At 39.9% G+C, this 12,503-nt stretch overlaps 1 protein-coding gene across 1 annotated transcript in view; it reads right to left on the bottom strand.

Moving 5' to 3' along the window:
- Positions 1-11,829, bottom strand: part of LOC103778524 (ATP-binding cassette sub-family C member 8-like) — a gene marked incomplete at both ends in the record, with an annotated part of 22,000 nt that extends 10,171 nt beyond the window's left edge. The window contains 5 exons of the mRNA XM_008946114.1: positions 1,998-2,186; positions 3,032-3,274; positions 5,274-5,440; positions 9,004-9,125; positions 11,688-11,829. Of these exons, the coding sequence (XP_008944362.1) occupies positions 1,998-2,186; positions 3,032-3,274; positions 5,274-5,440; positions 9,004-9,125; positions 11,688-11,829 (863 nt within the window). The remainder of the gene's footprint in view (positions 1-1,997; positions 2,187-3,031; positions 3,275-5,273; positions 5,441-9,003; positions 9,126-11,687) is intronic.
- Between the last annotated feature and the right edge of the window lie 674 nt (positions 11,830-12,503).

The following is a 12,503-nucleotide window of genomic DNA, read 5'->3' as shown; positions in this document are numbered from 1 at the left end:
ATTCCTGCTTAATTCCTTGCTCAGCACGTTTCTTCTTGCCTGCGTAGATAACTTGCTGTTGCCATTTTCAAGACAGCTATAACACTTAATAAACTATGTTTCACAAACTCTCATCATCTGTATATTTTATTAGATCTCATCTGCACCTTGCAGTTAACTGTTTATAGAAACCCCACATGAGAAGGTAATATAGTGGCTATACTTATTTTAAATAATGAGTCTGTAGGTTTGGTGTATCATTTGAATGTCAGCACATTCCTAATCCTGGAACTGCTAATCCTGACATTGCAATGTGGAAGATGCTACCAGCAAACTACAAAGGTTATCATTCTGTCAGTCTCTTCTTCGGTGTGAAATGATTAACACTCAGAGAAATTCATGTCACAAGAATGTTCTGGGGTGGCCATAAATATTGATACTGGAGTTATAAATAAATATGAAGAGCGTGACAGAATTTAAGATGCTGTCATGCCCTGACTAACTGCAGCACTAGCTAAAGCAGTTAATACTGCCTGTGACACCAACATGATCTCAAAGTTCCAGCTCTGTGGTAGTTGATATCTGTCACAAAGGGCCTGAAGAATAGAGGAAACAGTGTACCTTAGGATTTATCTCTTTGCCTTCAGTTTCACAAAAATAATTTGTTTGAAAGATACAGTTGACTCATTACAACATCTCCTCAATTTGAAGTATTTAAAAAGAAGAAATGTCACTTTAAGGGATGGATAAAAGACACTCTCTGCTGTACTCACAGCTTACTTTGCTAGTCCAGTTCTCTCCCACTGCATGGCAATTCTTGTTGTACAGACAGCAACAATGAGGTTGCAGCTTAGCTAGAGACAGCAAGAGTGTCGAGGCTGGATGACATTCTGTTTAGGGCTCATCTGGACCAGACCTGAACTTTTTTGACTCAGAAGCACAGCTAACACTGTACTAGGAAAATTAAATAGGATAATCCGTAAATTGTGGTTCAGTAAAATTTCCACTGAAGCAGTGTTCCAAACAAATTACCAAGCAGTGGAGCTCAAAAGCTTCCACAGTACCTTGCTGCAGCACAGACCTGTAGTTTTATTTTTTTTTATTTATTTCCTGCTTTAACTGGTGTCCATTGAATCTACTTCCTATATCAAAGTTTCCAAATATTTGGATAAGGATTGCAAAACTGATAAATAATTAATTTCAGCCTGATGTCTTTGTTAAACTTTCTGCAATGCATCTGATGTATTTCATTATTTACAGTGGACCTAATCCAAAGAGTACTGGAGTTAATGGGTATATTTCCATTCAACGTCAACAGACTTTGGAAAAATCAGTCTTATATCTAACAGCAAGTGAGATGCAGAAATAAACTGATCTTTCTCATAGAAATCCAGCCTGAGTGACCTCCTCATGAGAAGATGCTTACTGAGTCTTTTTTTTTTTTTCTTTCCTTTTTTAAGCTAATCAAGAAGTATGTGTGTTTCTTCTTGGTGAACAATCATTTAAGTAGCAAGCATCCTGTAAAAATGTTTCAGCTGATCTTTCAAAAGCAGCCTCCCCAAAGACACTAGTGGAAATTCTTTGTCACAGTTAAATTACTTAGCATTTTATTGTGATGACAAAAGCCTGCTTTAATCCTCTTAGACATAACTAATTTTTGGAAATGAAAAACCAAGCCTACTAAAATGACAGTTCTTCCCTTCTGAAAAGCTCTCAGTCCCATACTCATTTCAGTCTCTTACTTAAGGCTGCACCTAAAATCCTGATGATATTAGTGATGTTCTAGATATGTTTCACCATTACCTTGACTGAGGTTATTTTCCAGAACACAAGCCTGACTAGATGTGTGGGTAACACGTTTTGCTCCCCATCAAGTGGATAACAGGCAGGACATACGTACTGTCATTTCCAGCATTCACAAATTCATTGCAGAATCACTTTCTTTACTGAGGCCAAACAATAGAAAGTCGTAGCAGCACTCCTCTGACTCCTCTCTTTCTATGACATTCTGACAGTACCTGTGGGCGGATGGTGTTGTTTCCTTTCCCAACATTGTGAACAATCCCAGAGATGCAGAGCGGACCGGCGAACCCGAGCAAGTCAGCCAGAATCCGGAACGTGCTACTGAGCAGTAAGGGTCTCCCAAAAGCACAGCAGAGAGCACGCCAAATTGACCTAGAGCCTTGTGGAGAGGATGACCTTTTATTCTGCTCAGAAAAAGAAAAACTTGTAAGGATTAGGCATTAACTTCAGGTTTGATAAATTAAGATACTTTTATCCCTGCATTAATTCATTGACAACCAGTTGCAATCTTTGAGGTAGCAAAGCACATAAACGACAGCTACTGTTTCATTTGTTTTTATAGAGTCAGAACAAAGCATTAATTTGTACTCTTCTACTTCACAAAAAGAACCGTGATCTCTTTCCTACCCTTAATAGGGATCAAATGAGTGTGTTGTTTGTGGCTTGATGGGTGAGAAAAAAAGAGGGAGGGAACAGACAGGTTTTGTTTTCCTGTCAACATAGAGTCTGGAAACCTACACTCTCTTTAGACAGGATATAAGACTTCCTTCAAAATCCTGAATACACTCAGCTCCCCTCAGGGAGTCAAACATGATTTGAACTGAGGTAATTTCATCCCTAAATTCTCCAGTGGACAAACTGTAACTGAAATAACATAGAAAAACATAGATAACATAGAAAAAAATAGTCCTGCCAGGACTCATTAATATTGAGCCTGTAACTGAAGGACTATGAGGAAGAACAATAATGGTGTTCAGTGAGTACAGCCCATAACTGCTTCCCACATCAAAGTAGAGAACATCTAGATCTTACACGCATGTAATCAGTAATTGTTTGGTAGAGAAATTTCATTATTTGTATGAGGTACAACCGAGTATGTGATCTCTTTGTATATGGAAAGCTAAGCTAATGGATGCTTCATTTGCATAATGTTTGCTTATCTAATTTTATATCATGCTTATAGCATAAAAGGTAATGACAAACACAGGCACTGAGTAAGGAGACAGACATAATTCCAGACTCTGCATACCTTCTGTGCTTCAAAGGCCTCATTAAGGCGAATGTAATTGGTCAGAGCTCTCATAGCAATGGGAAGCTTGCCTATAGTTTTCAAGTCTATTGGTTTTTTATGGGCAGTCTTGATGAAGGTATTCATCCACCAGTATGTTCCTTTGGACAGCAGATTCACAAATGGCTGTAAGAATCGAACACCAAGGTCCTGGAGATCCTCAGGAGGTTTAACTTCTTTAGGAGTTTTGAAGAAAACATACCTCTGAAATTCAGAAAAATACCCAAAGAATCACACTAAACCCATAGAAAATAAAAGTCTACAAAAAATAGGTAAGAGATAAAGGACACTGCAGATAATCAATGAATCAGCCTTGCTTTCTCAAAAGTTCTCAAGAAACCTATCATTCAAATTCAACCAGTACAGCAACCCAGATTCCTCAGGTGCTGAGGAAAATCAGAGGCATCCAGTCTAGAAATAAACATTCATTATTACTGTGTTTATGGGGTACAAATACACACACTTACAGAACAAAATACTGGCCTTACATTTCAAAGAGTACAGCCCCAGCCTCTCTCACTCCCTCCGTGTTCCGGGCAGCACAACACGTGCCGTACTAGCCCTGGGGCTACCACAGCAGCCCACCTGCTGCACCACACTGCCTCACGCTTGGTCAGCTCAGAACATGGAGCTACCTGTGCTGCCCAGAACGGGTCTGGGAAACCACTGCACTGGAGGGTGCCTATGGCACCAACCACTGTTCTCATTGGCTTAAACGTGGGAAGAGCGAGGGTAGGCTGCTGATGATTTCCTGTTGTCAAGACAGAAGTTCTTCAGACATCACTCATTTAATGGGAATGAAAAGCCAAGCCTCTTAAGAATACAATTTCCTTTCTGAAAAGGACTCAATAACAGATTTAATTCAACCTCTACTCGTGACTGTACCTAAATCCTATCAATCTTTGTAGGATTTCTGGATATGCTTCACTGCTATCTTTTCTCCAACCATACATGGACAAATTATTCACAGATCCTAGAAAAAATGGTGTTTGGATTAGGAAAGCCTATCTAAAGAAACAATGGGAACAGCAGAAGGAAGGGATAAGGTACAGCTGGGATTGAAAGTCAAACATGTCAATCTTCTGTCTTCTGCAAGAAGACGGGGGAAGGCAGGAGAAAAAAAGGTGAAGCCCCTGTCTGCTGTTTCTACTGGCAGAGGAGACTCATCCCTTATTTTTCTTCCCTCCCAGCCCCAGCAGTGGCCAGCTCTCCATGCACCCCAACCCCTTCCTCCAGCAGCTGTAGCATAAGCCTGGCTCTCCAAACTCTGCCATAGACACACTAGGCAGTAAAAAAGAATACATACTGCTGACTAGTTAATTCTAAGCATCAGCAATATCCTTTAATAGCTAAAACCAAACAAATAGAACATAAAAAAAGATGACAATGGGCAGTGACCATTTTTTATTCTTCTTTAGAACCTATAGGTCCACAGTGATTAAATCTCATATAATTATGCAGTTGCAAACCCATCATAGACACAACTCACCTTGCTGAATGCATTGCTGGAAAAAGTTTACATACTGATGTAGGGGAAGCAGCAAGAAAATTTACATGGAAAGGTTTCTTTCTTTCCTGAGACTAAGTTTAATTTGTGCACACAGTTAAGTGAGGGACAGGTGAAGGGAAGAACTTTGGCCATCTCTCAGTTTGAATTATGACTGCAGACACAGTGGGGGGGAAAATATACATACATAACTGGGAGGCTTGATAGCAAGCCTAGTTCCCCCAGTAAATCACTTCTTGTGATGTCTCCTGGAAAATGAGAGTTATTTGTTTGTCTAAATATATTCTCTGGTAGAGCAGACAACTCCTTTCACCCAGGCTTTCTTTGCATCAGAAACTTGTTTCTGATGACTGAAGCTGTCAATCATAACAGACATTTTTAAAACAACCTTGAACAGATGAAATTCATCTTAATTTCACTACAATGCAGTCTGGTATTTTTTAAAATTATGGATACATCTGGCCTAATAAAATTGGATTCAGCTTTGATTCTCAAATATATTTCTATTTCTAACTGGATTTTTCTCTCTCTTTTGGAAATGCATCTCACATGACATACCCAGAAAGGGGAATTACAATAAAACAAAACAAAACAAAAAAACCAAACTAAAACAAAACAAAACAAAAACAAAAAAAAAAAAAAAAAAAAAACAAAACAAAAAACACACAAAACGAGACTTTTATGGTACTAACTTACCCTCACCCTGATGACATTGATTTCTACAACCAGCAGCATTCCATACAGAACAACCAGGAGTCCTGTGAGGCAAAATCGAAGCTGAGAAAATCCAACTCCATTATCACAAAACTTTACAAATTTGATGGTTTTAGTTATGAAAGCTAAAGTCCAGTAGAACAGCAATGCTGTAGGAAAAAAGAAAAGAAAGTTAATCAGCTTCACAGTGCAAAAATATACATTGGCAGTATTACATGTTCAGAAAGAATGCAACAAGAATATACAACAGCAGAAAATGGCCTTTCCCATGTCAAAACAGAAGCCTAATTCAATTCCACAAACAAGGAAACATTAAGGTAACATTAGTCCCAAATTCCTTTCCTATTAGATTTAGTGATATTTGGAAAGTTTCACAAACTGAAGTCTCCTGAAGGAAATTTCCATCTGTTTTAAACAACCATCTGCATGATGGGTTCAAGGGAGGGAGTTGCCCCGCAAGTGAAGGTGGCTGTGAATGATGCTCCTCAAATTTGGTTAATGCTCCAAGACTGTTATGAATCTCATTACCCTTGATTATTGGCAAGAATGGTAAGGCAGTCTTATAATCACAACTGGTTAACAAAAAAAGAGAATTTTCTTAAACCAAAAACTTCACGTTCCCATACTTCTACACCTTTCAGATTAAAACCACAAAGTCTAGTGTTACTATGTAATTTTCTCCTACTATTTAATTTCTGAGGTTTATCTATAAAACAAATTACCTTAAAGAAAATAGAGTAATCATATTTTCCCATTCAGTTGTGTATTTTGAATGGTAAAAAAGTAGATTTTCCAGTTCAGTATGGAAACTATTCAAAAATGCATCCTGCTAACCTCTATAACTGTTACGCATCCATTCTGCAACACTGCAACAAGCACCAAAATTAGCATCATTATAGGAGTCCCCTGGTAAACAGCACTACACTGGAAAAACTGCTTGTTGAAATATAATTACAGGTCAAAAGCATACAGATAAAACCAAATTCAGACCAGATCAAAGTGTTCCAGTAGGCTAGAGACTCACAACTGGGACCCTGGACTCAATCATTATCTGCAGAAAAGAAATATTCCAAATCACAACTTTTTTTTTTTTGGTAGGAGATAATGACTACTTCAAAACAGCCAACAGCCTGGGCACAAAGCTGACAGGCAGGATCAGTACAAGAACTCTGCATCCTTGTCTCTCATACCCCAAGGAAACATGCTAATCCCCAGGTCTGTTACTGTATCTGCCTCTTGCTTGTTCATGAAGTGATACAAATGGTTAAGGCAGAGAATGAAAAAGATTTTAAAAAAAGAAAACACCTCAAAGTTTTACAGGATTGGAAAATTTTGGCATGTTCAGAATTAATGAACAAACCTTTAAGGATCTTCTGTACTGCATCCATGAGAGTTTCCCACTAGATTCACTCAATTTTGGGTAAGACTCCATCAGCCTTTGCTTTATCAGGTTACTGGCTCTTGGCAAGCACAGGGAGTGATCCTGCAGCTGAGGCAGGCAATGCCCTGCAGTTAGCTGAAACTTAACTGATGCCCAGAAGCAGCAGAGGATTCCATATCAGGTCATTTACTTCATGTGTGTGTGTGTAATGTTAGATGTCCTCTACAACATTTTACTAACCCAGACCCCTCTTTCACTTCCCTTTCTCATACTATCAACAAAAATTTATCACCAACTTAAACTTTTCCCTGTGGTTCCCATTTACCTCATTTGTATTAGGGTCTAGAAGAAAACTGTTTCCTGGCCACCCTGCACTCCAGTGGGTTGATAGCTGAGCAGAGGTATAATTTAACTATCATGAGAAAATGATGGCCCAGAAAAAGATGGGCTAATTTGCATAATGTAGTCATCACCTAGTCCCAGATGTCAATACAGAGTAGTCGCAATTAACGTTGAAAGATGACAGTCCACACAGTTAATAATACATTTGTGCAATCAAGAATAAAGGATGGAGACTTCCAGAAACATCTCTCTGAAGTTCTCTCACAAATCCAGGACAATTAAAAGCAAAACAAAGCTAAAAAAAAAAATTAAAAAGCAAAGACCATCAGTTTGTGAAGACTTTGGATTAAAATTCAAAACAGCCTAACTCAGTGGGAAGGACAGTGGTAGTTTGACTTTCCTTTTTGCCTAAGAGTTACCTATTAAGATTAGGTTTTCTAAAGGAGTCTATTCCTTTGAAATTCTTACAAGATGAAAATTCATAATTATTAACTTTAGTATCTATAACACAATACAAGTGTTGGTGTTCACTGGTATGGTTGTTCATGATTCAAGTATTATCCAGAGCTTACCCAGCAGCAGTGCTCTAAATACTGAAAAACTTACCATAAAATAGAAATTCCTGCAGAGAATGGATTACACATCTATGCATTATCAACTACCAGCTGTACATTTCTGCTACCCTCCTCAACGCCTTAACAGCAGGAGCATGGTAGTGAGACTAAATTATTAAACACCCCATTATACATCTGAAGTAATAAAAAAGCCCCAAGAAAATCCCTGCTTGCTTTCCGCAGGTGCCTGTAACAGGCTAGCGACGCTTTTCTCACATCACATCTAGTCCTGTGAGAAGGTGTTAGACAAACCATATTGACTTATTAAAAAGTAACTAAATGACCCCACCTGGTTATAAAAGACAGAAAATATCAAAGAACGGTACAAGAAGAAAAGCAGTCCCAAATCCAAAAACAAAGGTTGCCAAGCCTGGATAGAAATCCGAAGTTTCTGAAGAGGTATGAGGGTGGAGTTTTGTTTTTGTTTTGTTTCTGCAGGCGTTACAGGGTCCTCCTGCAGGAGAGGATGGTTGCCTACCAAAACATGCTATTGAAGATAATCTTCAGTATTCAAAAGCTTTCTCAAACCCAGTTGTTATTAACTTCTTACCACCTGACAAAAACTAGAAGACATCATTGATACACAGAGCTACAATGACCCAAGACAAACCTTAGCAGAATCCATTGATATGGAAAACCTGCTCGACCAAAATTTGATGAGCCAGAACACTCAAAGAAATAATAGCTAACAGGATGACTGAACATGTAGATGTCCACAGTCAGCAGTCTCCTTAAACAGTAGAGAAGAGGTCACCAACTGCACGATTCTCATCAGTAATCGATTACCTGTAGCTAGTAAGGGCTTATTTACAATCTTGCAGAAAACTTATAGGTATTTTTTAAACATAGCACTTTCCATTTGAAATGCCTCAAAGCAGTTTACAAAGGGAGTTTTAGGAACAGGAAGCAAGAACAAGCAGGCAAAGTAACACCTCCAGTGTCATACTGAAAGCCAGCGTTGTCATCCATATCCTCTGACTCCCTGCACACTCCAGGCCACACACAGGCAGATGCTTCACTCGTACACCACGCTGCAACGCGACATGCTGACAAGCGAGGGGATTCAGATTGCTTTTACAGTTCAGAATTTGATCTGCTACTTTTCCCACAAATTCTGTTTTTCCTAGAGAAGCCTTTGTCCCAGTGGATCCCTGAGAACACCCTACAGAATGCTATCAGAAGTTAAAGGCATTCAAAACAGTGAACTGTTCCAGGTAAGCTCAGAAGTGGGTCTGGTATCAGCAAGCAGGGGATCAGAATACAGGTGTAGCTTTGTCCGTATGAGCCAGCCCCAAGACTGCTTGACAGGTCACAGAGCCAACAGGCACACAGCACCACAGTCACACCGCCAGGTCTCGTAGGTTGTGAGACGTACCAATTAACAGCTTGGGGAAATTGGATGTTTCGATGTTATGGTAGTAGACGACGGAGGTGATGGCCGCCAGGAACGCCATCCCCGCAGGCATGTACAGGTGTAAGTGGCGCGACTCCGAAACCCTTCGGAAGGAACAAGCAAACATCTATGAAAATCAAACCCTTTGGGCTATTTAAATGTTTCCCTTCTAATTTATTAATTGTATCTTGTACCCAGCCCTGACACAAGATTTCCTAGAATGAGTTATGTATGTAAAGCCCTCAGATTTTCAACTGGATAAATGACATAGTTGGATTTCAAATCCCTCCCCCATGCTGGAAATAAAATGTGTATGTTCCTATTTCCTACTGAAATCAATTGGAACGTTGTTTAAACTAGGGTAAGCAGCTCAGTTCCAAAATGAGAAAAGTTAATTTAAGCTAAACTAGTTTGGGAGCTGTCCATCAAAACATGTAGATAAGACCAACTGACAGTACAGTTTAAGATCTCCTACAGAAACATTTTGTGAAAGTACTTCATTTCTTTCTTCCAGTTTGGGAGAAGGAACAGCACTACAGCATGAAAATGACTTAGTTCTGTTTTCAGCAACTGTGATCAAAAAAATAAAACTCATGACAAAACCATAGAATCTCAAATTTTGTCCTATAAAGCTGAACACTTCGCTTCAGGTAGCAGTGGAGGGGGTCCTGCCAACTGCAGCCTTTTGGGCACGTGGAAACTGTTGGTCAATGCTGTTAGTCTTTCACAAAAGGAATAGGAGTGTCCTCTGCTGTTAAGAGGTACAATTTCCTCATTCTCCCTACCAGCTCCAGGACAAGAGGCATCCATGAAGAAGATCTCAGGACACAAATGCTCAGGGAAACTCACACCTTGCGCTCTGAACCTCATGGAAAATAACAGTTAACATCTCTGGATTTGTTCTTGCTGCAGCAAAAGCTACCTTTGTGTGGCTTGGAGAGACAAAAGGGGCTCTGCTCTCAAGGAGCTGGAGATCATCACAGGAAGTCGCACGTCTGAGCAGAACATCCCAAACATCCAATAGATCTGTAGGAGCTCAGGAGAACCACTTCCTGCAACTGTACTAAGAAAGCAAAGCCCTCCCTCACATGGACATTGTGGTGAACTCCACAGAGCTGGCTGGAGCAGCACTCAACCTGTGCCACAAACACTTCACCCAATGAGTTCTATGCATGTACAGCAAAGTGAGAAAAGATTCTCCTGCCTCCGAATTCCTAGGAATGCCAGGGTTTTGGTACATCGTGGCTGAATTCTCAGCAAAGAAAAAAAAAGCAACATGAACAGATTTCTTCAGACAGCCTGAGCTTTAGTGGGTAACACTGCAGGAGTGGGAGGGTTTTTTAAATTTATTTCACTGACAGAAATTGCTGGAACTCCCCTATATAACTGTATCTCCATAGGCTGCATCTGTTGCTGAGGTGCCAAAGCCTTTGGCATCCAGTTGCTCTCAGAAGGACTTACCAACATGATACATTTTGGTCTTAGAAAGCTGAAGAGTCTCAAAATCTGCTTTTATTCACTGGATCACTCAGTAGCCTGCTGAGTGCTCAGGAGTCACGACTGTGGGTTGGCACTCCCCCAGTGCAGCTAGGAGCTGGATTCTCATCAGGTGACACTTATTACTTAACAGCAGTGTTCTGAGTCAAGTTAAATAGCAAATAAACGTTAGGAGAGGGACTGCTAAGGAGTAAAATAAACCAGAAAACTCAAAGCAGGAGATTTTGCTCTAAGCATCCCACACCCTGCTAACTCTGAATAAGTATGAGAAAAATCCCTTTTTAAAAAACTGGCACTGAGAAATATCCTATTTTTATATGTTTAAGAGAAGTTATAATAATTATGACATCAGCTTCTATAGCAGAATACTGCAGTGCCTTTCACACTGGTTGGTGGATAGTTCTGATACAGATAGCTAAACAGACATTTTGTTCTATTTCACAAGGTATAATCCTTGAGTTGCAAATTCATAATATTTGTAATATTTATGAAAACCTGATCTTTCTTCAGAGGATGGTCATAGTCACAGTTATACAACATTAGCTTTCTGTTATAAATCACTCTCCTGGACCACTTGTTTTGCATAAAATAACTTTTCCCCACAGATTATTGTTTAAAGACATCCTAAATTGAATTACACATGATGGATCATGTTCATCTAATGCGAGCTGCTCTGCTCAAGGGAGCAGTTCATATATAACTGCACAAACATCAGAAGCAGCTCTGTGGGGTGCGAGATAAGGCCCAGCAGTTGCTCCTTTTATTGACCTGAGCAGAACTCGATTTGCAAGGGAATGGCACGACCTACTGTGCACATGGGAGTCCCACTGGAGTAAGGACTGCAGGACTGGGTCCTCGGATAGAAAATACATCACGAAAATGTCACCATCTGCTTGAACTGTTAGGATTTAGCTATGATGACTTTGGAAAGATAGTGTCATTGAACTGAACTAAAAATTATTAAGGTCAGTTGTGCATGTGTGCACAACTTGGCAAGGTCTGTGGAATTTCTGATACAAGGCTGGTAGGTGAATCACCAAGAATACAGATTACATGTTTATAACCTCAAGGAATATGGTCTAGATGAGAATTTAGACAGGGAGACAATACCTACCCTGAAACCTTTAAAATGCTCAGTGCTATCTATCAGAAGGCAGACATACACTTACCCATCAGACACTATGCCCTCTGCAATTTCACACACCAACACAAACAAGAGGATAAAAGTCAGTATCCAGCGCAAATTGTGGCCAGGAAAATGAAGCCATGTGCTGTGATGTATGTGTACTTTGGAACTCTGACTTCCCCATCCTAAACAGAAAAAGAAAATTACAAAGAGCTTTCTTAACAAAAGTGACATGCAAGGCTCCTGCCTACAGAAAAGCACCTACATTACAAACTGGGGTGCCCCAGTCGACACAGCTGTGCTGTTAAATCTGCATGCCTTTGAGTATTCTCAGAACTGCGTTCTCATTGCTTCCTTCACGTGCAAGAGAATCGACAACGCAGACAGGACACAGTCTTAAATTCCTGTACTTTTAGCAACTTACTATCAAGTAATTATATATATTAAATGTTTTTCAAATCTATTAACAATTTAAATGAACAACAAATTAACATCTTGACAAATATGCAAAACACTACAGTTCACATGCTATATTTTCTTCACTTCAATGCATTTAAGTAAAGAATTCACACTTTTTTTTTTTAAATAACTTATTCACTTGACCTAGATAACAATTAGCAACGCTGAGAAAACCCAGATAAACCCCGATTAGCCGAAGCAGCTCTTCAGCTAGCCCCGTTTTAACAGTTGTGCTGTTTTTTCAGCACCGGACCTTTTATGACCAACGGAAGCGAGTGGCACGGCTGTGTAGGGGTCAGAGCAGCTGGGGAGAGCGGTGCTCGCACCAGTGACAGCCGCACGCTTTGAGCCAGCGGGCCACCTACCGGTAAGCCCACTTCTCTGTTCCCGAGTAATACCC

This window comes from Merops nubicus, unplaced genomic scaffold, assembly GCF_000691845.1.
Source record: "Merops nubicus isolate BGI_N331 unplaced genomic scaffold, ASM69184v1 scaffold25148, whole genome shotgun sequence".
NCBI lineage: Eukaryota > Metazoa > Chordata > Aves > Coraciiformes > Meropidae > Merops > Merops nubicus.
The sequence above is the reverse complement of the archived record's forward strand: the minus strand, read 5'-3'. Positions and strand labels throughout refer to the sequence as shown.